Source organism: Talpa occidentalis, unplaced genomic scaffold (genome assembly GCF_014898055.3).
Source record: "Talpa occidentalis isolate TD23 unplaced genomic scaffold, MPIMG_talOcc4v2.1 talOcc4.2, whole genome shotgun sequence".
Classification (NCBI taxonomy): Eukaryota; Metazoa; Chordata; class Mammalia; order Eulipotyphla; family Talpidae; genus Talpa; species Talpa occidentalis.
In genome coordinates, this window is record NW_023602073.1 from 125698325 (window position 1) to 125723385 (window position 25061).

Here is a 25061-nt window from a genome sequence, read left to right on the forward strand (position 1 = left end):
CACTAATTTGCCTATAATTCTCAGACAGAACTAACTTGTAAACTGAGCTCCTCCATATTAATTTGTGTCAATTACTTAAGTCTGTATACTCTTTTGAAGGCACAAATTCACAAGCAGGGAAATGAGGAACCTTCCAGTGATGATCAGCCTTGATTGCTAAATAGATGCTCCTAAGAGTTTTAAAGCTAACCCTGGCCCTGTATCCCCTCACCTCCAATGAAATTAGTACTTGACACTTTCAGATGATTCTATGTGCAGTCAGGGTTGAGAATCACAGAGATAGTGCTAGAAGGATCTATATTGACCTCCACTGGTAGCTCTGGCTCAGAATCCTACAGGGTTCCTTTTCAATCTTTCAAGGGAAGAGATACAATATAAGAGAAATTGAATGAATATTACAGTAAACTTCACCTATGGCACACATCTTCAAATTTCAGTCTATAACACTGAATTTCAAATGAGTCTTCAGTGAAAAGTGCTTTTTTCTAAGACTTGTTTTAAATTTCTGCTTTGATTGTAAAGTAGAACTAGAAACTTTTAAATTGCGCAATTTTTACACAAATACTAAACAGATACACCAGGAAAATTGCAATTTTTTTCATACATGAAGATGAAATCCATTTAAGTTTTATCCTATAGTCACAATGCCAAATGTGAAAAAATTTTTGAATACATGCTGAATCATTTCTTCTGTTACACTTGAATGAATTCCTCAATTGTAACTTCCAGACCTTATTTGGTAGCAAAGGCAAAATGAGCTTCTATTTTAAATAATATTAATAAACTTATTAAAATATATGATTAGGTCCACTATAAGACAAATGAGACTCATAGTACTTTAATACAATCACCAGTCTTCTTTATCAGCTTGCTCAAAGCTGGGACATTATGAAGTCTCATTAGAAATTCTTATAGTCTGTGATAAAAACAGAGACTCTTAATTAAGAGCTTAATTAAGGTACTTTGTATTATCCAAATCAAAATGAACAAGGAGAGTGTTGACTATTGATAATTTTCCCTTTCTAAGGAACCTCTTTGCATATGGATTGGGTAACCTAATCCAGGACCAAAGGATGCAAAGGCAATAAGATGTTTTTAATACTATTATACATACTTTGCTTATTCAGTGTTTACTTTTCTTTCATCAATGGGAACAAGATACCTTGTAGAAAATAGTCTGTGAATGGGCCTCCCCGGTTGTGCAGCAGGTTGAGTGCAGTGCTGTGAAGCTGTCCACAGCCACTGCAGCATAAGTTTGATCCCCAGGACTGGCCAGGGAGCAACCCACATGGTGCAGCAGATCTCTCCTGTCTCACCTGCTGCTCCCCTCAGCAGTGTATTTCAGTCAGTCTGCCTGTTCTGTTCTCTGCTCTGTCTCTGGTGAATTCTCTCACCCTCCTGCCCCTCTGGCCTGTACCCCAGTTCTGGTATAAATAAAATAAATCTTAAAATCTGTGTAAGCAAGGTGGTAAAATTTTGCCTTTGTAATCTTCAACAGTTTCTGAAAAACTAACTCCTTTTTTTACTCAAATCCAACAATATCCGATAAATGCAGCAACTTTGCTACCAAGAGGAATGAGCCCAGAACACGACTATTCTATTCCCTCTCCAGAGCTGTGGGCTTCCAGAAAGCCAGATATTTCTTGATATATTTACATAATAAACCCGGATGAAGATGGAATTCCTGATTTTGCATATGTCAGCTTTGCTAGAAGTTTTCTGTTTGCTCTCAGTTTTTCTATTGCAAGATGAAAAAAATAAGATCAGAGAAAAATAAATTTTATTGGTGGCCTAATATCCCAAGGCAGATAGAGCTTTTATTATTTTAAAATGTTATAGTCACTAAATTATATTCATATAAATAATGCAACTGTGGCAGGCTTTTTTTATTCATATTTTTGCTGAGTATCATTGGATATTTACTAGTTATTTATCAAGCATAATAGCAGCAGATTTTACATTGTCAATAGGTGTTAAAATTCTTTCTTTAGTCTAAACAATTTTATTTTAAAACAAAAGTAGACTATTTGAAGTGTGTTCAGGCTGAAAGCTGCCATATGCAAATGACAGGTTGCCTTTGCTGAAGTCTGGTTCCATGCATGCTGAGGGAATAGACATTAGGAATCAAAGTTGCCATTTGTATTTGTAAGTGATGTTGCCTTTAGTGCAGATGAAGAAAAAGAAGCCTTTTAATCACTGAAGAAACAAAATGTTGCCAGGGTGAGATTTCTAAAGTGACTGTCCTAATTGACCTCCTTTTCTTGCAGACATGCATGCCGGGATTTTATCGACTGCGCTCCGAGCCCGGAAGTCGTGGCCCTGGACCAACCTTGGGCACCTGCGTTCCATGTCAGTGTAATGGACACAGCAACCTGTGTGATCCTGAGACCTCTCGGTGCCAGGTATTCACCTGATCCTTTCTTGAACAAAGGATGTGCACATATTTCTTTATATGTGCTCAGATACCACATGCAGAGTTTAGCTAAACTGAAGGGAACTTAACTGTGAAAGAGACAGAGAGAGAGAACGAACCTGTGTGGGGGTGAAGACATTTCCCATATTATATACACTCTGCCCCACCACTGGTCCCTCAAGTAGCCATTGTCTGCACCCACACTCTTCTGCTGTCTAAGGTGGGATAGGTGTCCTAGTTCTTCACTGCCATTTTCACACCATTTTTCTTCTCTCCTACATGACATCCCCCGACTCTGAATTTCTTGCCCTGATCTATTTCTCCACTACACCTGCTTGTTGAAGCTACCTACTAATGCCCAGATGACCCAACTCATTCCTTGAAGATTTTGCCTTATCATTCCCTATTCTTTATAGTACTACTTCTATCATAATTCTTAATGATTTTGAGGTGCATAAAATTAATTTTTGTATACCCTTAACTCTTAGTTCCATGTTTTATTTCATTGTCCTAGTTTAGAACTGGAACTGTCAATAACTCAATGTCTCTATAGTCTCAGTGTTTTCCTTGTCCACCATCTCTTTTCCCTCCAGTTCAATTCTTCTTAATAATTCAACAATTTTTAGTATAACCATTGGTAGTCACATGTTTTCCATTGTTCTTATTTTTCTCATGTTTGTGCCCTTACTTTCTTAACCAGCATAGTATTCATAATCGTTCATGAGTCTCACTGCCTTGCAATGTACATTACCAGTCAGTTTCAGCACCAGTTTCAGTTAAGTCCTATTCCTCCACACTTGTGCCTTCTAAACTGAATGGGGCTATGGAAAGATGGACAATTATGTTACCTAGTCTGCTCTGAATTTATGATCACTTACTTTGACGATGCCGTGTATGTTGCTCTGCAAGCATGCAGTCTTGCATGCAGTCTGCTTTCCCTACTGCATTCCAGAATGACTATTTCATACCCTCCCGTTCCTATTCAATACCCCACTCCCAACTTATTCCCATCCTTATTCTTAGCTGATGGCCCTTATATCTAATTCCCCAAGTTAGAAACAATCAGGGGGAAAAAAAAAAAACTAAGAGAAACTCCCAGTACCACCTAACTCTAACTTTCTGAGATATCCCTAGATGAAATAAGAAATAAATCCTAATTTGCATCAAATTTGCACAGTTCATACAAATTGTTGTGCTCTGAATTTTTATATTTTCCTTCAGGGAGCTTATATCTTTTGAATTCAGACAACTTTGTTATCTTTGAAACAGCTTATTGAGCCCACAGAAAACAACTATTACTATTTCCATGAAGTAACTGGGGAACTGAAACATACTGACCACTTTGCTACTTGCAGTGTAGTGTCACATCTGTTATGCTGTGCTGTGCCCTCTACTTACTATGGCCATAAGCATCTGTGGTCAGACTGCCTTGCTTCTCATCCTAATTTGTCTCTCATGGTTTGTGTGTATCTAGTCAATTCACCTAACATGTTGGGTCTTAGTGTCCTAATTTATAAAATGAAAATAACCATAGTACCATTCATAGAGTTTTATAAAGAATCAGGGCCTCCCTGGTGGCACAGGCAGTTGAGTGCCACACTGTGAAGCTGTCCGCAGCCTCTGCAGTGCCAGTTCGATCCCAGCCAGCCGGCGAGAATCCCACATTGGCGCAGCAGACCTCTCCTGACTTGCCCGCTGCTCCCCTCAGCAGTGTATTTCTTTAGTCTGCCTGTTCTGTTCCCCACTCTGTCTCCAGTGAATCCTCTCACCCTCATGCGCATCTAGCCTGTACCCCAGTTCTTGTATAAAAAAATAAATAAATCTTAAAAAAAGATTCAATGCAATACTGAGTGCAATTGTACAATACTGAGGATATTGTAAACTCCATGGAAATGATAGCAATGATGATGGCGATAAAGATTATAATTACTGTGCAGATTACCAACCATTCATAGTGTAAGAACTAATTGCAAGGAGCTTATATTCCAATATTCTGTGAAATAATAGTTCTTATTTGACTGCAGATTCATTTGTATAAGATCCAGATCAAGAAAGGATGTATGTTCAATAATTTTTGCAAATAGCAGACAGGGACTTACACTATATTTTAAGAGAAGTTTTTAGTCAGAATTATTCAATGTTTAGCTTACAAAAGGTGTTTAGCTTGAAAAACATTTAAGAAGTAATAGCATTCTTTATATATTTAAAAGCTTTTTTGGGGAAATGGGAATTAGATTTTATCTGTGTAGCTTTCAGAAAACTTGTCACACTGTAAATTAGAGTGATACATTTTCACTCAGCATCAGGAAAATTTCATAGCTTATAGTTTAGATATATATATATACATGTATATGTATACATATATAATATGTATATTATATATATATATAAACAAGATAAAAGGTGCTGCCTTATAAGAATTGATGCATTTAATAATATATCAAGGAAAGTATAGGAGCATACCTATAAGGAAACAAGGTTAGGTTAGGTAACGTCTCACCTTAGATCTAAGGTACTATAATATTAATGCGCATTCATTTGATTTAATAGAAAGAATGTATTCTACCAGCTTTTAAAATTGTAGACATCAAATATTCTAATCTATTACTGAAAATATACTATATAGTACTTACCACTCGAGATTTAATTCGATTTTTCTTAGGCATCTAAAATATAAACATGTTTCCTAAAGATTAATTTCTGTACAGTAAAAATATTATGTCCACTATTTCAAAGCAAACAGGAAAGTCATAGGAAAGTCTATGTCAAAAAGTTTCAAAAATAGCATCATGATTTATGTGTTATATTTGTGGACTTAACCAGGACATTTGATTCACCTAATCGAGTTCAGTATGTCAGCAACCCTGCAAAAGATTGACTGTCCAGAGAAGGTTAAAATATAGGCTTTCTCTGTGAAAAAATATATAGAGATGTAGGTAAAAGAGAAGCAAACCATATTTTTTAAGCTCTGTTTTTAGTAATCATAAACATTATTACTAAATATTTTGATTTAATTATTGTATATATTGGTTGTCTTTCAAAAGCAAATTGCTGATAATTATTATTCAAGATTTCATGCATGGGGGCAACATTTGTTTCTTTATATAGCATTTTCTTAAAACCATCTCCATTTAACATTTATTCATCTTTTCACATATTGCTGAATGATTTGAAACTGGAATTCAAGATATTTTTATCTTGGAACAATTCTCTCCCCATGCTACTGTTAAGTATGGATTGGCAATTTATTGCTAAAATTTGGTGGTTACTTTGGATGACTGGATATGAGAGGATTTTGGTATTTAAATCAGTATCAAAATACATCAAATCAGTTTGCCCTCTCAACCATCTTTCTGTAAGATCACTAGGCTTGAAACTTGTCCTTTTTCATCTTAATAAGCCAGACTAGTTGCATCTTTACTACCTGGAATGTGCATTCATTCAAACAATCATTCCAAACAGTGAATGCCTACTGCCACGCTCAGTCATTGTGTTGAGCTAGAAGGAGCAATTAGCTTAGACTTAAGGCAGCAGAGAATGTTTATCAAAGAAAGTGATAATTAAAATGGGAGCTGAAATAATTAGTCAGGTAAAAGAAGAAAAATCATTCTAGAGATAATATTTCTCTATACATATGAAAAATCCCAAAGGTGTGAGAGAGATGCACAAAATTTGAGAATTTTATATCTGAGTATAGCACAGTGTACAGAGGCTTCCCTGGCTGGAGTGAGGCTGGAGGGTTCAGCAGGAGCCAGATTATGAAGGTCTTTCTTATCATGCTAGAGTTTGAAATTCATCCTGAGGACAGTGGAGAACTAGTGTAGGGTTTTATGGTATGGTTTGACATGTTAGGTAGGATGATCACTTCAATTGCAGTGTGGGAAAATGACTAGATGAGAAATTCTGGAGTCAGGATCTTTATCTAAGTAGTTGTTCTAATAAGCCAGCTAAAAGATGATAGTAGTCAAATAAAAATGGTAGTAGCAAGGAAGTAAAGAAACAGAGTGCAGCAGAATCATGGAACATGGTGATCAATTAGTTATCTGGAATGAAAGCAAATCACTCAGTTGCTAGCCTGAGTAATCATGTGCATGAAAGTGATCCTAAGTGAAATGGGAACTAAGGTAGTATTTCTGGGTTTAAAAAGATAAGATATTAATTTTAATTTTTTAATTACATAATTTTTATATATAACATTAGTTTTCAACATTTTAAATGATTTAGGGGTATAGGTTCATACCTCTTCAGATGTATGTTACCTTACCACACCTATCACCAAAGGAATAGTGCAATTTTTGACATTTTAAATTCAAGGTATTCTATGTTATGCAATAAGGTCTTTCCAAGAAACAGTTGGAAATGTAAATCTGAAACTCATTATATAAATCTATGACTTAATATATAAAATTTAGAGGTTTTGACACATCTATGCTGTTGTAGTAATAAATAAAATCACTAAGGTAGAATATTTAGGGGGGAAGAGCCAAATTTAAAATCAAGGACACCCAAAAAAACTTAAAAAAATAAAATCAGGCACACCAATGTTATTAAGCAGAAAGGGAAAGAAGATTCCATGAAAGGGGATATGAAAGAAAGCTATAAGACTATGGTGGGGCATGACGCAGCAGACCTGTCCTGACTCGCCCGCTGCTCCCCTCAGCAGTGTATTTCTGTCAGTCTGCCTGTTCTGCTCCCCACTCTGTCTCTGGTGAATCCTCTCACCCTCCACACCTCTGGCCTCTACCCCAGTTCTTGTATGCATAAAATAAATAAATCGTAAAAAAAAAAAAAAAAAAAAAAGACTATGGTGGGGGACTTTTGGTGCTTTGGTGGTGGGTGCAATGATAACATGTATCTGAAGGGGTATGAACCTATACCCCTAAATCATATACAATATTATTAACCTTCATGATCTCAATTAAAAAATACAAAAAAAAACAAAAATAAACATAGTGATAGGAGAAAACCCAGCAGACTGTAATAATTACATGTTATATGCAATATATTAAAAATTATTTATAATATATATAAAACATAGGAAGAGATTTAAAAAAAAAGCATGACCCAAAATATCAGTTACTGCAGAAAACTCATTATTGTCAGTAAATTTTGATTTGGTAGAAAAGATCTGTGGATGAACCTGGAATTATGTTTGGAATCAGAAACTCATTTACGAGGTGATAGGAGGTGAGCAAACCAGGAATATTAACAATGCTTTTACAACGTTTAGCAAAAACAGGGTGAAATAGTCAATGCATTTGAGACCCCAGAAATATTTTTAAGGTAGGAAAGAAATGGGAGTAAATGAGCAACGAAGGAGAAAATGCAGATTCTGGAGAAAATTAGAGAAGCAGGCAGGCAAGGAAACCAGAGTTTAGGAAGAGAATGGCTTAAGACAAAGTATAAAAATATCAGTTATTTTCAGACAAAAATAAATGTGAAAGGAATGGGAAATAATGCAGGCAAGATAATGAGTCATTTGATAGGAAACTGAGGGAGCATCCCTATGGGATAGTGTCCATCTTCATAGAGCCAGTAGATAGCTCTGTGGCTCAGCTGAGTTGATGAAGAGATAGGTTCACTAGCATGTACATCTACTTTATCACTGGCTTTTTCATTTGATCTCAACATTTCTGTTGCTTATAAGAAGTCATCCTTCTAACCAGTCCAAATCCTGTCTTACAACATCAAGCTAAAATCCAGTTCTATATTCCTCATTTTCTCCTTTTCCTCTATTCCAAAGTCAAAGGTCATCTTTCTGTCAAGCAACAACAGTCAATATTGCATTTTTAATGCAACATTTCTAATTCGCCAACTTCTTAAATTTTCCAAAAGTGGAAATAAATTCTTTAATGGTATGATGTTATTTTAGGTTTATTCCCTCACTTGATTCCTCTCAGTCTGTTTCAGTGCCCAGCATGCAGTTCTTCCTAAATCCTTACTTCATGAATGATTACGCTGTGTTAGATTTAATTCTACTTTATGAGAATTTTAATTTCCAAACTTTTTATACATATTCTGAAACTTATCACTTCTTTGTGGAAATGTATTCAAACTTATTACCCAAGTGTTTGTTACTATACTCACATGAAAAAGAAAATATTGGTTTCAGGTTGGATCCTCTCTGTCTACAAAGAACAATCAACATTTGGCAAGCATTAAATGAATAACATTTTTATGTGATAATGAGGCTGACTTTTATGTTTGCTATTGTTATCTCTTAAAACATTTATGCTTTGTTTCAGAAATTACATTGATGGGCATGCACTGAAGTCTTAATACTTTTCTAGCAACTTATATAGAGAAGAAACATAAATGACCAGGGGATATAATACATTTAGAGTTTTCTAGAAGTTTACACAGAGCTTGATGTAAGGAAAGAGAATAGAAAGTCTTGGGCCTCCCCTGGTGGCGCAGGAGATTGAGAGCCACGCTGTGAAGCTGTCTGCAGCCTCTGCAGCATTGGTTCGATCCTGGCCGGCCGGTGAGGGTCCCACGAGGGTCCCACAAGGCGCGGCAGACCTCTCCTGTCTCACCCGCTAATCCCCTCAACAGTGTATTTCTTCAGTCTGCCTGTTCTGCTCCCTGCTCTGTCTCTGGTGAATCCTCTCACCCTCCCTCGCATCTGGCCTGTGCCCCGGTTCTTGTATAAATAAATAAATAAATCTTTTTTAAAAAAAATTCTTATTGATGGTATAGCGACAAAAGCATAGTGTTAGTTTCTCAAATGAAAGACATTCTTTAAAAATATATCAGGGACTGTGTTCTGTGTCAATGGGTTGTGTGTGTGTGTGTATGTATGGTTGTGTGTGTGTACGTATGGTTGTATGTGTGTGTTCACAGGAGCTCACCCACTCATAGATGGGGAACTCTGTAATATGTTGTGTTCTAGCTCCTATTAAATTAAAAACAAACTCTCCTTTTCCATCACAGGATTGTCAGCATCACACTACTGGTGACTTCTGTGAACGATGTTCTCTCGGATACTATGGAATTGTCAAGGGATTGCCAACTGACTGTCAGCAATGTGCTTGTCCTCTGATTTCTTCCAGCAACAAGTAAGATTGAGAAATGTTACCATATTTCCCAGTCAGTAGCACCATCTGTGTAGCACATGGACTTTCTATAATCTGGCTCTATTTCCCTTGTAGACAAGATCTCCATTTAACATGAATTTTTTTTAAACAATGTAAAAGCTTAACAAAACTGAGCAGATCAATACTCTATGGTTCATTTTACCTTTAAAACCCTGTCCCAAGTAAATAATATTTATTAATTACAATGTAAATACTAATATTAACATAAGATATGTATGTGAAATTGATACATGTACAAATACGCAGGCTTTTCTAAATTTTCATAATGGTGATGTTTGCAGAGCATTCTCATAAATTTAGCTATGAAGAATGTTTGGGTGCATATTATATCACTTTTGTGGCTGCGTCCATTCATTTTGTGTTTTTAATTCAAATTGGTAAAGATTTATCAAGAAAATAATCGAAAAAGAATGCAATTTAAGCACAGTGACTTATTGTTACTCCAAAATACATATCTCCTGAATCACAGCCCCTTTCTGTTAAGATGGTCTGAGTTGGTACCATGGAAACAGCCACGAGGGAAAACAAAAGCCGGAATATTTTATTTCACTGCTGTCGGAACCTTCTACATTGGTTTATATATTGATGAAAACCCCTAGGTGTTTTCATTTACGTTTCTGCTAAGTGATTTATAGACTTCAATTTCTACATGGTAGAACATTTTTTCCTCTAAGAACTTGCTTTTGAAATGACTGTATGGCAATTTGTTCAGAATTAGAATCCTGAACACCTTCTCATGAGTACAGAAGAACCACAAGTCTTTTCAGATGATATGTTTCCATCTGTGCCATTCCAGTTTTTGTTTTACATTTTGGGTTTTCTATACTCTGCGACACTTTTTAAGATAAATTGTCTCCCTTTGCTCCGCAAACTCCTCTTTTTGGTTGAACAGAATCAGGTTTTTTGGTATAGTATCAAGTATAAAGTTATTAGGCAGTGGGATGTTAATGAGGATAAAAGCCATCTTTTTCTTCATTCAAAAGCACCAAGTTGTAGGCATATGAAAAATAGTATTTTCATTTTCATTTCCCTAATCTTCCTCTGATGATCAGATTTAAACAAGAAAATGTTATTTATTGTCTTATTTTCTAAAATGTGTATCATTAGACAAATTCAGAAATTGATAAAGTCTTGTTGGGTGAGCCATAACTAAAGCTACAGAAGATATAAAAGAAAAATATAACATTTTGAAGAGGCTCACAATAAAAAGTGGGTCTCAAGAGAAGATATATATATATATATATATATATATATATATATATAAAGAGAGAGAGAAAGAGAGAGAGAGAATTCGAAGGTACAAAGTACCACTCTTGATTTTGGAAGCTTCATAAATATTAAAAGTAGTTGTATTTACAACAAATTTTAAACACTGGATTGAAGGATTTTTACTGGTGAATATAGTATTTAAGAACTGATAAGAGAATTTAGAGGCTGTAGCTCAAATAGAATTTCATAATTGTCGATGACAATTAAAAGCAGAATGGAAGCCTTGAATGCTGCCTAATAACTTGGTATATAATTTTCTATGTAATGAGGAAACACTACTAGTTTTTATTTTTTTAAAAAGGTTAATTTGATCAGTCACATTTTAGAAAGACTATTATGAGAATTGAATGTAATCATTTGAAACACACAAAGAAGAAAAATGCAGAGACTGATTCAGAAGTTATTGCACTAGTTAAGACAAAAGATAATTGGAACCTAGTAGCAATAATAGAGATGAAAGAACTTGGAGAATTTGGAATACAGTTCGTCAGAATTGATAACTAGTTAGATACTAGGGGTGAGGACCAGGCAGGATTTGTAACCAGAGGATTTAAGCCAGACTGACTTCAAAAATGGCAGTACCATTAACTGAAATAGGGAAACATGGAGAGAACTGCTGGAGAAGAAAGACAATTTATGTTTCAAATATGTTAAAAGTGATGTGAAGGTCCTGTCTGAATGGAAATATGCAAATAGCTGCAGGAAACAGAAATCTGAAAATTGGAAGGAAGAGATATGTTAATCAATGAATTAAAGTTGGAGAGGATTTCCCAGGGTAATGTTACACAAGGGAGCACTTAGAAAAAAGGAAAGTCAGGACTAGTGACATTAGGAGAGCCAGAGGAGAAAGAAGTCTGGCCAAGACATGCAAGGAAGCCAGAGAAGGGAGGGCTCTGACTGGAGACCAGGAGGGGGATGAGCCACCGTGGAAGAGCGCAGAAGGTTGCTCTCCAAGGGACACTGAACACTAGTGGTGCTAATTCACAGGGCAGTTTTGGCAGTCAGTAGTGGAAGCTGACATCAGGACACAAGAGTGTGCATCTATAGCTTTAATAAATTGAAGAATGTAAAATAAGAGCACTGCTTTATTAAATAGCAGGATCAAAAAAAAGCATGTTTTCATTTTTTGTATGATTTTGTATGATTTGTATAATTTAAGCATTTTTTAATGTAAAAAGCCCTGTTAGAATCAAAATACCAAATTAAAGGACTTTCAAGTTTAATTGATTGCAACCACATTAAGGATTATTTCTTTATATCATGACCTAGTACAAAAAAACAAAAGGAAACAAAAAAATTGTGTGTGTAAATACTTGGATATATATCATATACCATAACTTTTATTCAATATTGTTTTCTTGCTGTAGGGGGGAACTTAATGTAGTATGCAAACATTGATTTTTTTAAAAGATTTATTTATGCATATAAGATCCCCCCAGAGATGCGGGGGACGAGAAGATTCACCAGAGACAGAGTGGGGAGCAGAACAGGCAAATGTAACAACATACACTGCTGAAGGGAGCCCCAGGTGAGTCAGGAGAGGTCTGCTATGCCATGTGGGTCACCTCCCAGGTCAGGGATCAAACTCATGCTTCAGTGACTGTGGATAGCTTCACAGTGCTGCATCTTAACCACTTGCACCACCAGGGAGGCCCCCATGTGGATTTTTATGATGCACGTCTGAAACTTCTATGAGAGACAAAATGAAATATTATTTAATGAAAAATGAATTAAAGTAAAATGTACAGAAAAAAGAATAGTCATAACATAGAACTTGATTTCTTGACCCGTCATCTAAACTTTGGAACATATTTGACTAATTAACAAAGCAAAGACCCATATAAGGTGAGAAGAAAGGATTAAATAAATGCAAAGCAAAGAGGTCAGCTAGGGTGAAGAAATGAGTCCCTTCTGGAGATATAAAATTAGATACTGAGTATAGGTAGAGGAGACTTAGATACTCTCTCTTCAGTGGCTTCAACCTGTGCAGTCACTGAGACTGTGATCAATTGTGAGTGATTACTAACTCACTTCCACATATTCAAGTTTCCAATCTCACTTACCAAAACAAGTATGAACAAATGTTAACCATTGTGACAGTGTAGTCTGGCTCACATACCCGCTGGGGTTCTCCTCTGCCCACACAAGGAAAGGTCAGATATTTAACAGAGAATTAGAAACCCTCTGCAATTTTACAACCTTTCCAAACCCAGTGTCCTTTCCTCCCTTCTACAATGATGCCTAGTTTAAGTTTCTTACTCTTTTCTAAAGTGCTCAGTAATTTTTGCCAGATGTAGACAAATAAAGATGTTGGAGTTTCACTTATATGTAGAATCTAAGCATTAAAACACTGAACTCATAGAAACTGAGAATAGAATGGATATTGCCAGGAACTGACTATAGTGGATATCCATTGAGTCTGATAAAAGAATACAAACTTTCAATTTGAATAAGATCTGAAGACCTAATATACAACATGATGACCACAGTAGAGAATACTCTACAGTATAATTGGGACTTGCTAAGAGAGTGGAACTTGAGTACTCTACAAAGGAAAAAATATATTTAAGAATGAATTCATAGATGTGTTAATTGAATAGATATTGGCAGTCTTTTCACAAAATTTATCCAATCACATGTATACTTTAAATTCATTACATTTTTATGTGCCAATTATACTTCAATAAAGCTGAAAATATAAGCAGATATGCACTATAATATTAGACAGTAAATGTACTACCAGGAAAAAAAAGAAGAGCCTTAGAGAATTTAGAGTAAATGGGCTACCATTTTAGAAAGGGTGGTTAGTGAAGATCTTCAGAAATGAATGAGATTTGTGCAGACTTGAGTGAAGTAATGGAGAGAGTCACATGGCTATCTGGATGAAGAGCCAATAAATTATAGCAAAAAGCAAGCATGTTGGCCTGGGGACAGGCTGAGTGCCTGGTCCATGTTTGGCAGAAAGCAGGAGTGAATGGGAGAAGAGTGACAAGAGATGGAGGCAAGAAGCTGCAGTAACTAAACATACTGAAGGCTGAAAATCTTCCCAGGGCGAGTGACTTGAAACAGAAAAATGCAATCATGTTAGTGATGTTAACATTAGTAGCTTTCACAGAAAGAATATAGGAGGGGTGTCTGAAAAAGACAGACAAAACTGGCTCTGAGGGTGTTGGCAGAGCAAATGAAAGCACAGGATGGCTGTTGACTGAGATGGGGAAAGTTACAGAAAGATCAGTGGTATTTTCAGAAACATGGAACTCGGTTTTACATCTCCTAGGATAGATAAGATATTTAAATCCTTTATGACTGAATTAGATTATTTAGGGGAGGGAGGACAGGACAGACAGGATAGGAGAAATTTGAGGATTGAACTGTGAGGTCATTAAGAGGTTGCAGACATGTGGTATATCCAGCAAAGGAGACTGAAAACGAACAGCCTGTGAACTAGGCACAAACAAAACAAAACAAAACAAAACAAAAAACTAGAAGGGGATGGTATCCAGGAAGCCAGTTCATCTCCACACCATCCGCGGGCATGACCAAACTATAGCAGACATTGTAAATCTTAGAAATTCTGTTGAAATGATTTTGGACTTCGCAACCCTAAGGCAATGTAAAAGATGTCCACCAAGAGAAAAGCACAAGGGTGTCTGAGTGGTCCTACACACAATATGAGAATCAAAAGCAGAGAGACTGTTGTAAGCAGAAAGAATAAGCTTGAATTTCAACAAAGATGTGATTTCTACTCCTTCCATCATAAGCCCTTTTATGTGATATAAAAGTATCATCTAATGTAATATCATAATTTGAAAAAGTTTCTATCAACTATTCAAGGAATTCTCCTACCATACTACTCTATAGTAATTGAGACAGTATTTTGCTATAAAGGAATGCAATTTGGTTATGTTGACTCTCTAGAGTTTCACTTAAAATGTCTAAAATCTGTTTCCAAGTACTTGTGTATATGTACAGATGCACTCAGCATCAAGCTTTAAATTAAAAAGCTAAAAGCTTGCCAAAATGTGTCAATTATGTGTTCATGGGTCTATTTTTGTGAAGACAAAAAATAAATTTGTTGGATAATGAGTTTGTGAGTAGATCAATTTATTCACATATTTTGTGAAGGTTAAGGTTTATTACTCACTTATGTACTATTGATTTAATACATTCGCAGACAGTTAAAATGGGATCTTATTTTAATGGTGTGTTTATCTTTTCACTATATAGGATTCCTCCCCGCAGGTGCTGTTACCATAGTTTTCCCACCACTAAAGTGCCCACAGTCCTCCACCACACTCCATCATGCTCTCCTCTCTCCCCTGCCCTCCTGAGTAGCTCAGATCTAAGGTCAGCTTTGAAGGCTCAGTCTTAGAGTTTATCTTCATCTCATCCTTAGTTTGGTTTCTCTAGATTCCACACAGAAGTAAAGCGATCCAGTGTTTATCTTTATCCTTCTGACTTACTTTGCTTAGAATAATGCCTTCCAGCTCCATCCATGTTGCCACAAATGGCATGAGTTTATCTTTTTCAATAGCTGAGTAGTGTTCCATTGCGTACATATACCATATCTTCTTAATCCACTCATCTGTTCTGGGACATTTAGGTTGTTTCCATATCTTGGTTATTGTAAATAGTGCTCCTATAAACATAGGAGTTCAGGTTTTCTTTTGAATTAGTATTTTTGTTCTCGCTGTGTCAGTACCTAGGAGTGGAATTGCTGGATCATATGGTATTTGACCAATAGGAGTTGTAGCTTTGGTCTACATGCTTTTGCTTTGTCAAATCTATTGGCTAAGTGGACCAGTCAAAAGCAAAATGACAATTGCTGCATTATCATTTTGCAATAAAGATACTTGTTTTTCTTCATAAGTTTCCAATATACCACACAGTTTTATCCCTTGAGAAAGCAGCACTGCTTACTTTTGAGAGAGGCAAAAGCCAAACATTAATACAGTTTAGTTAATAGAGTTTAGTTTCTTAGAATAAGGTGATTAGAAGTCCTAGAGCAACACTGACTGAGTATGGGTTACTAGTGTTTCCAGTGTTGTCGTGAAAATTAGTGTTTCTAGGTTACAGAAGACCTACCTATAAGGAATATAATAAAATGGTCAACAAATCTTATTCATTTTCGTGTAGAAAGCTTTCCCTTCTTTCCTCACACTAAATCATATTACTTGGGGTTTGAAGGAACAATGTATTTTGAAATTCAGATATAAACTAGAACGGTGCTTTTTTATTTTAAGTAAAACATTTATTCACACTTTATGTGTTGAAGTGTCAATGGCAATTTGAGCTGGGTTTTCAGCAAAAAAATATGGTTCTTATGCGTCTTTCTAACTTGAAAGATATTGGATAATTCTAATTCTACTATCAGACAAGATTGCATGAGTGTTTTTCTTTTAACTAATGACAAATAGGACACTTTTATTGGCTGTTTAATATTTTCATGGTTGTCACATACCTATTGAAATTCTAAAATTTTAATGTGTTCAATGTCACACATTGTTAATTCATCAAAAACTAATCATATTTATTTGATGACTACTATTGGTAATATTTTGTTGTGATGTCCTGCTCTGAAATAGGAACTATAAATGGCTATAGATATGGTATTTATGATCACCTAAATGTAAGTTCCAGCCATCTGGATAATAAATAGAATTACCTACTTTTTTAAAACAAATGATCTTGTTTTTTTTCTGCTTCAGTTTCAGCCCTTCTTGTGTCATGGAAGGTCTTGATGATTACCGCTGCACTGCTTGTCCACGAGGATACGAAGGCCAGTATTGTGAAAGGTATGAGCAATCATGATACATAGCGATCATAGACTAAAGGGTCGTAATGAAGAAGTGCTCCTTATTTTCGTATTCTGTAGTAGTTTAAATGATACGCTTTCACTAGAATTTTTATGTCTTTAGGCTTTCTCCAAAAAATTGTTGCCAGCTTATATTTAGATTTTCTCCAATTCTAAATTATTTGATAATTATCTAATTTATATATACATACATATATGCATAAATGAAGTAATATAATTTTAGAACAAATAGGTCAACTCAATTTTCAAAATCTTATCAGTCATTACCAATAATAAAAAACTGGCCACACATAATTCTAATTTTAATTCACTGGAAATATCAACTAGACTGTATGCATGCCACTGTTCTGAGCACTGTCATTTTGTAGCAACTAGTGTATATTTTATTCAGAATATAAATAATATTGAGTATCTTTAATTGAGCAACCCACACAATAAAACAATTTTTATTCAGTTATTTATATGAGGCAACTATATTATTGGAATGCTTTTTCTCTCCATATATTTTATAGTATATATGATAATGCATTTATTGAGTGTTTAAATTAAATACTAAAGTAATACAGATGGTAAATGAAAGAGCACAATTGCAGACTAATTATCCATTATGGTTGTAATTAGCATCTTCTTTCCATATTTTCTGTAAGATCAATATCCTGGATTCTCAAGTTTATCATTACCACCTTTAGTATATTATAGGTATCATCTCTAAGATAACAGAAAAAAATTAATGTTAACATTATACACACATGATAATTTTAGCATAGTAACATTAAAGTTTTATAAAGATCCACAAACTTGCCTATGTCCACTAACTTAGCTGGTTCCTGTTTTACTCACTGATAAATCAGAATGCTGATGCCTTACCTACTTTACACTAAAATTGTGAAGATCAAGTGTATAGGGGTGCTCTTGGTGCTTTGCACCTATGTGGAAGCCTCCTATCACATAGGGGGGCAATGAAGCCTGAGAATGTGCCCACCTTCAATTGGTGTTCCATAGTCAATGACTAATTAGTATGGAAGTACAAAGTCTAGTTCTTTTGCACCAAAGCAGGATAAATTTTGTGATGTTTTTATACCTCACAGTTTTCCATGGAATCAGTCGCAGACTGGATCACCTGGAATCATACCATTTCGTGTATCTTTACTTTTCAATCCCCTGCCCATCTCCCCACTCCTTTGCTGGATTCTTTTAGGGGTCCTTTCTTAAATGATTAATCTCTTTGCAAATATAAACCAATATTAATTTATCATCATCCCCTTGAGGATCTTCTTTTGACATTATCAGTAATAGCTATATTAATAAATGCAATAAGTAAGTGACTTATGTTTTGTAAATTACAATACAGTTTTCATGAATTTACAAAGTATATTTCCAAATAATTCTATGTGTGGTAACTCTCAATGCACTATATAGTGGTGGATTCATCATTTCCATGCCAACAAAATTTACAATTAAATAACAAAGCAATACAAATGCAAAATGTATCCATTTGCTTAATATATACATGGGGAGGTATGTCTTTGGTATCCATGATTAGGCTGTATTCATTCCATGCCCTTGTAAATACCAGTAGGATGACAACTAAAAACATCCTTGTACACCAAAAGAATTTTAAAAAAATTATAATGTAGCTACATTTATAAATTGAAATTATCACTATCCACAAAAGCATGTACACAAAAAGGTCTGGAAGGGTACCATGAAATGACAATTATTGTCTTAAGGCAGAATGATTACAGAAAATTTACTTTTTTCATATCCATTAATGTTTAATCAATTCAATCAAGTTGACAGTTCATATAGCATATAGATGAGCAGCCATACACTATCAAATAGGAATGACTTGATTTGTTTTGCCATTCTCAAATGTTGTTATAGCTTTACATTCATCATCTCTAACATATAAATGATCAGGTTATATTTCCCTGAAAAATTACTTTTATTCAGCCAAATTAAACTGAAGGTCTTGGTTAAATTTTTATTGTAACCTTCCAAATAAATTTGTTCTACTTCTGAGAACTTCTTAAATCATTTAAATCACCTTATGACCTGCCTAAACTCATCAGCTCAGATCTAAAACTGCTAAAATATCAAGTATATCTGTAATATAGAAGCCCCTTTCCCATACTTTATCTTCCATATGCTTATAATAAAGCATTTGAGGATTTATTCAATCTGAACTAGTTTGAAATGGAATTATTTCACATAAAATGTTAAAGAAGCCATTTAAGTGTATTTATTTAAATTATATTGATATGCATTTCTAATACTAAAATGGAAATAAAATAACAATTAAAACTGCAAATGAATCTTTTTGTTACAGATCATTTTCTTGTTGCTTTGTCTTTGCTAATACAGGATGAATTAACTTGCGCAATCAACCATACAAATTTCCACAATTTCCAGCCACCAAACATAGTCTAAACTTTTGATTTCCACCACCTAAAGTCTTTCAACTTCCTCCCACACTTACCTCTTTTTTTTTTCTAAAGATTTATTTATTTATGCATACAAGAGCTGGCGTATAGGCCAGAGGTGTGGGGGGTGAGAGGACTCACCAGAAACAGAGTGGACAACAGAACAGGAAGACTGACTGAAACACACTGTTGAGGGGAGCAGCAGGCAAGACAGGAGAGGTCTGCTTCACCATGTGGGTTGCTCCCTGGCTGGCTGGGGATCAAACTTGTGCTGCAGAGGCTGCAGATTTCTTCATAGTGCGGTGCTTAACCCCTTGCTCCACCAGTGAGATCCCACACTTGCCTCTTGAACAAAAATCCCAAGTGTTGGTTGCATTTAGTCTACCATAGATATTGTTTGTTGTCCAATCCAGCATACTCTAATGGGAGACAGGAAGCATTTTTAGTAATTAAGCCAGGACAACAGGTTATATGGGACTGTCCTGGTGAAACCTGACCATGTGGTTCTGCTGGCATCTTATAAATTTACCAAATTTCCAGTAATACAACCCTTAGTGGTACACACTTAAGTGAATAGATATATGGATGGTTAGAAGAGTTGGTAAATGGATTTTATTTTAGGTTCAATGAATTGGATTCTCTTTGTAGTATCTCAAATTGTGTTATGTATTTTACTTGTGTGGTATTAACCACTTTCACAGTTACACAATGGAAAATTCATCTTAAGGACTATGTGGTAAAAGGAAAGACCATTAGAATTAAACAGAAAATTTAAATCATTTATTGTCACTTACCTCCTTTTTGCTCATTAGTAAAATGGATGGCTTGCATTATTTAGTCATTTTGATCTTTAAAATGCTTGAGTTTGGGCAAATCCCAAAGTTAGTGTATAATTTTATTCACCTCTACTTTATTTTTTTTTAGAATTATTCCATTTTTGCAAGATTGTTATTTATTTTATTTATTTTGCATAGAAGAACTGGGATGTAGGCCAGAGGTGCAGGGGGTGGGAAGATTCACCAGAGACAGAGTGGGGATCAGAACAGGCGGATCTACTGAAATACATGGCTGAGGGGAGCAGCAGGAGAAACAAGAGAGGTCTGCTGTGCCATGTGTTTTAGTTCCCTTGCTGAGGATCGGATCTCAAGCCATCACAGAGAGCCTTTGTGGTGGTAGCCCTGAGACTTAACTTAGACTACCAGGGGAGACCCCTATCCATCTCTACCTAAAAATGAGGGTTTTTTTTAATTTATTATCTAAAGTAGTGGTGGAAAAATATGGTTCTTCCCAATTTGAACCATTTCCTGATTCTTCTTGTCACTCAAGCTGAGAATGTTTGTTTTAGGCAACCATTTACAATGGATTTGATGATAGGATGGGCTAAATTTGAACACCCATTACATAAATTTGATACCTCAAAAATCATTCCATTCTCTCATTAATCACTTTCTCATTAGTAGATTATCATTATAAAATAATTTTACTCCATTCTTATTATCATTAAGTTTTTATTCCTATCAACCAAAAAGAGTTTGAAAACTTAACTTCTTAAGGCCAGGTTTTGATATGACCTTTTGGCCTGCAATGTCTAAAATATTTACTATTTGGATTTTTAGAAGGATAGTTTGTTGATTCTTGACCCATAGAGTCTTAAGATCAGTTTGGGTTGTTTTGTTGTGTTTTGTTTTGTTTTTCACTTGAAACACACACAGCAACAACTTAACAGCATTTTATTGATCTCCTTTGTGTTGTCTGTCACTGTCTGCATCTAGGTGTGCCCCTGGCTATACTGGCAGCCCAAGCAGCCCTGGAGGCTCCTGTCAAGAATGTGAGTGTGACCCCTATGGCTCGCTGCCTGTGCCCTGTGACCCTGTCACAGGGTTCTGCACGTGCCGCCCAGGAGCTACAGGGCAGAAGTGTGACGGCTGCAAACACTGGCATGCACGCGAGGGCATGGAGTGTATTTGTACGTATACTAACTTAGCTATTAGTTCTAGAGCCCTTGGTTCCATATCTATCTCATTTCCAGTAACAAAGACTTTTTTCTTTTTTTGCAATAAACTAGTGCTACTCTTCATTCTTTCTGACACTATCTATCCACCTTCTACTGTCCACCTGCTGCTTTTATCTCCATCCTGCTGAGCCAAGAACAGCTGAGAAAACCCTCAGATGCTTTAGTCAGTTCATTGAAGACCTACAACAAAGCTCCTGGAGGCATATTTTATTTTATTTTGTCCATCTCAGGGTTTGCAGTTTTGCCAAAGCTTGGCATTGCCTTTGTGACAGATTAAAGACCTGGGTTTATTAAATTTTTTAGAAACTGCCTGAATTTGTAGTTGGTTAGACAGATACTTTAAACCTTGAATTACAACTGACATTTCTTTCCCTAGCTTTTACAGGAAAAAAAAGCAGGACATATTGCTTCATATCTTTCTCTTGAATTACACAACCTGGAAGCAATGACAATAAACTCAAGTATTTTTACTCACATGTAAAATAAATAGAAGTTTTCTTTTTTATTACAGTTTCTGGATTCAGTATTGTGAAATTGAAAAGAAATCAATCATCAGTAGTTTAAATATAATTCTTGTATCTTATATAAATTCTAATTTAAAGTAGGCTGTTTATAAATTTAGGAGAGACTGTTATCCTATGGTATTATTTCTCCTTAACGTAATTGACATTCATGGTCATAATTCTTTTTAGCACATAGAAATGTAAAATTTTTCAGTATTTTAAGGTCAATATTTACCTAATTTTATGTACTTATGCATGCCAATATTTCCAATTTTAACATCTTATGTGTGTCTAAATCTTAAACACATTATATTTGGAAATTTTTTTTTGTGCTCTAGTTTTTTAATAGTAACCAAGGGAAAGAGGTTGGGGGTGGGGAGGAGCAGAAAAGCAAAGAAGGAGGGAGACATAATGGTGGTGGAGAACTGGTGAGTGGGTGGTGCATGCACTAGGATGTTAATGCCCGATGGGGACACCCCAGTGTTACCACAGTTAAAAAATAATTAATAAATTAAAAAAAAGAGTTACTGAAATTGCTAAGACTGACTTTCAAATATACCTAACCATAAAAACTGGATGTTTTGTAGAATATTGCTCTTTATTTTTTTAATTGATCTACAATTTGGTTTAATATACTATGGAAGGTTCGGTAGCATAGTTTCACTTCTCAGTGAGACTATAAACCACTTTGAAATTACACCACTAAATTTTAGTATTATTCACTCACTATTAGATTGACTCCATCTACATGTTCATCCCACCTCATTCCCCCTCTAATAATCATTTGTTGTCAGTCTAAGAATTATTTTGCTATATGTTTATTCTCTAAGTTTGCTTTGTTTCTTTATACTCTATATATGAATGAAATCATCTAGTATTTGTCTTTCTCTTTCTAATTTATTTTACTTAGTATAATCACTTCAATTTCCATCCATGTTGTTGGAAAAGGCAAGATTTCTTTGTATAGCTGTATAGTATCCCATTGAATACACACACACACACACACACACACACACACATATCATATCCTCTTTATCCAATTATCCATCCATGGGGATTTAGGTTATTTTTCATGTCTTCACTATTGTGAATACCACTGCAGTAGACAGAGAAGTGCACATGTATTTTCAAAATAGTGTTTTCATGGAATATAGATTTTAAAATTATTTTTCTAGGTATTTCAGCTGTCTTTGAAGCAAACATATCACATTTAGATAAAAATAAATGCCACAGTTACAGGGAATATAAAATATATAATACATATTTACATTGTCACATTCAATTACTGGTATATAAATAATCACTTTTATCAAGAATGATGGTATATTTTAATAATTCAAGTGAACTTCAATGTAATCTAACTTGTTTGAATAGTTTTCTAGTTAAAATGTTAACTTGAATGTATTTAACTAGATAATACTGTATATAGATACTCCTGATGAAATGACGTATCTAAACATTCCTTGAATTATGAATCATCAATTTTATTAATTACCCATAAGTAAACTTGAAATATAAACATACACATGGTGATTGAGTGAAGTTTATACACATATTGAGGTGTGAAACACTGTTCCTGAAATTATATGTATAAAAATGGTAAATTAATAAAATTTGATGAAAAAAAGTAAAATTAAACATTGTTTACAAAAAACGTCTAACATTTGATGTGAAGCACAAGAAATAAGCAATAGCAAATATCTAAATCCTAAATAATAGGATTATTTTCCAAACATTTATTTTAAAGGAGATTGCCATTTTGCCTATCAATAATTATGGCTTTAAATTCTTATTCTGTAGATGAACAATACTTTATATACATTTAAATAAATTGATGAGAAAATGCAGTCCTTTATCCCTGTCACATCTGTGGATTTGAAATCTCCCTGTTTCAGTCCTCCAGTTGCAGTTGCACCAGTCTTGTAATGATCACTTGCCTTATTCTTGTTCCACAGAAAAATGTATTTCTAACTGTTCCAATGATATTCAGTTCAGTTGCTATGTCCAGAAAACTTATATTCTGCTGGAGGATTAAATAATGTGATTATTCTTAAAAAAAATTAAATTATGGGATTGTTTAGAAGTGCTTATTCTTGTTTTATTAAAAAAAACTTGTTTTGTATTTCTAAAATATTTCTCCTTTTCAGTGTATAAATTCTGTATAGCCTGACCTTATGCTGCTCTCAAACTTTGTTGATTTCCACTTACTTTCATGAATGTTCTCTCTTTACCCTTCATTGGGTTAACTATATGATTGTTAGACTTTTATCTGACTCCTTTTCTTAATATTTAAAACTTGTCCTACTGTGAAAAATATGCCATTATTCTGTTATGATGGTCTTTCCCATGACTGTTTCTATTCCTGATTTAGGAATTAGATAATAGTGTCATTATATATCTCTTTATATATCCTTACCCTAAGTTAGAGTGTGATTGACTTGCAGAGACTGGTTGATCATATGTGACCTGCCTGAAATTTTGTAAGGCCCATGGTTGGGTGTCTGTGGAGGTAGCCTAAACAGGCAAGAGAATATATATGCAGATAAAGAAATGGTGTAGTCTGTGGTACTGATTGTTAATACAGTGCTGACTGTGGAAAATAAGTTTCTCCTATTAGAAATAAATTGACACTAAGAAACTTTAGTAGCAGGCATTGTACAATTAATTTTGCTGTTACTAATTAATTCTCTAGAAACACAATTGAATTTGGTCCACATCATGAATTTTGTGTCTACATACATGCATACACACACATGCACACGTGTGCACACACACCATAAGTTTGTAATATATACACACAATTCCATAGTGTGGTTAAATTTTATATTTTTTTAATTGCACTATATATATAGATAGATGTATACCTCGCTCTCTCTCTCTTTCTCTCTCTCTCTCTCTCTCTCTCTCTCTCTCTCTCTCAGAGTTTAAAATTACCCTATAAATGACCTATGCATATTCTTTGCATTATTTCAGGTGAGCTGTATTGGTGGAAAGAATCTATATATTCACTGTAAAGTGAAATTAAGTCCTTAATTTATTTAACAAAGGTTAGAAAGTTATGCTTTAGTGTTTAGGCAACACAGAGAAAATGAATAAATCATGGAAGAGGTTCCTTTGATAGCTTAAGTCCCTAAAAGAGACTGGTGGCTGCTATGGACAATTACCCAAGAGAAAGCTAGGTTTTTATTGGTTCCAACATGGTGGATTAGTTGCTGGGCACAAGTCTCTTATACATGAAGTTTCCACCACTATCATGTGGCAGATTATTGTTGCATGAATAATCTGTAGCCCTTAATAATAGAGTCTCTCATAGTTAAAGAGTCCAATTTAACTTCCCCAGGTTATAGACTCTACCAGAGTCAGTGCCTGGACATACCTAGCCAATATATCTGCCTTCCAATTCCCACTGTAGCCTAAAGCCCCTTTCACTCCACAGGTTTTATTATCATAGCAACTTTTTAAAAGTTCACTTATATTGAGAATTTACCACTTGCTGAAAATTGTATTTAATACACATCCATTGACTT

The 25061-nt window shown here is 34.9% G+C and overlaps 1 protein-coding gene across 1 annotated transcript in view; it reads left to right on the forward strand.

The window, feature by feature from the left end:
* LAMA2 (laminin subunit alpha 2) overlaps positions 1-25061 on the forward strand; it is a 536992-nt gene that overhangs the window by 381267 nt on the left and 130664 nt on the right. The window contains exons 29-32 of the mRNA XM_054697817.1: positions 2268-2402; positions 9347-9471; positions 16488-16574; positions 20790-20983. Of these exons, the coding sequence (XP_054553792.1) occupies positions 2268-2402; positions 9347-9471; positions 16488-16574; positions 20790-20983 (541 nt within the window). The remainder of the gene's footprint in view (positions 1-2267; positions 2403-9346; positions 9472-16487; positions 16575-20789; positions 20984-25061) is intronic.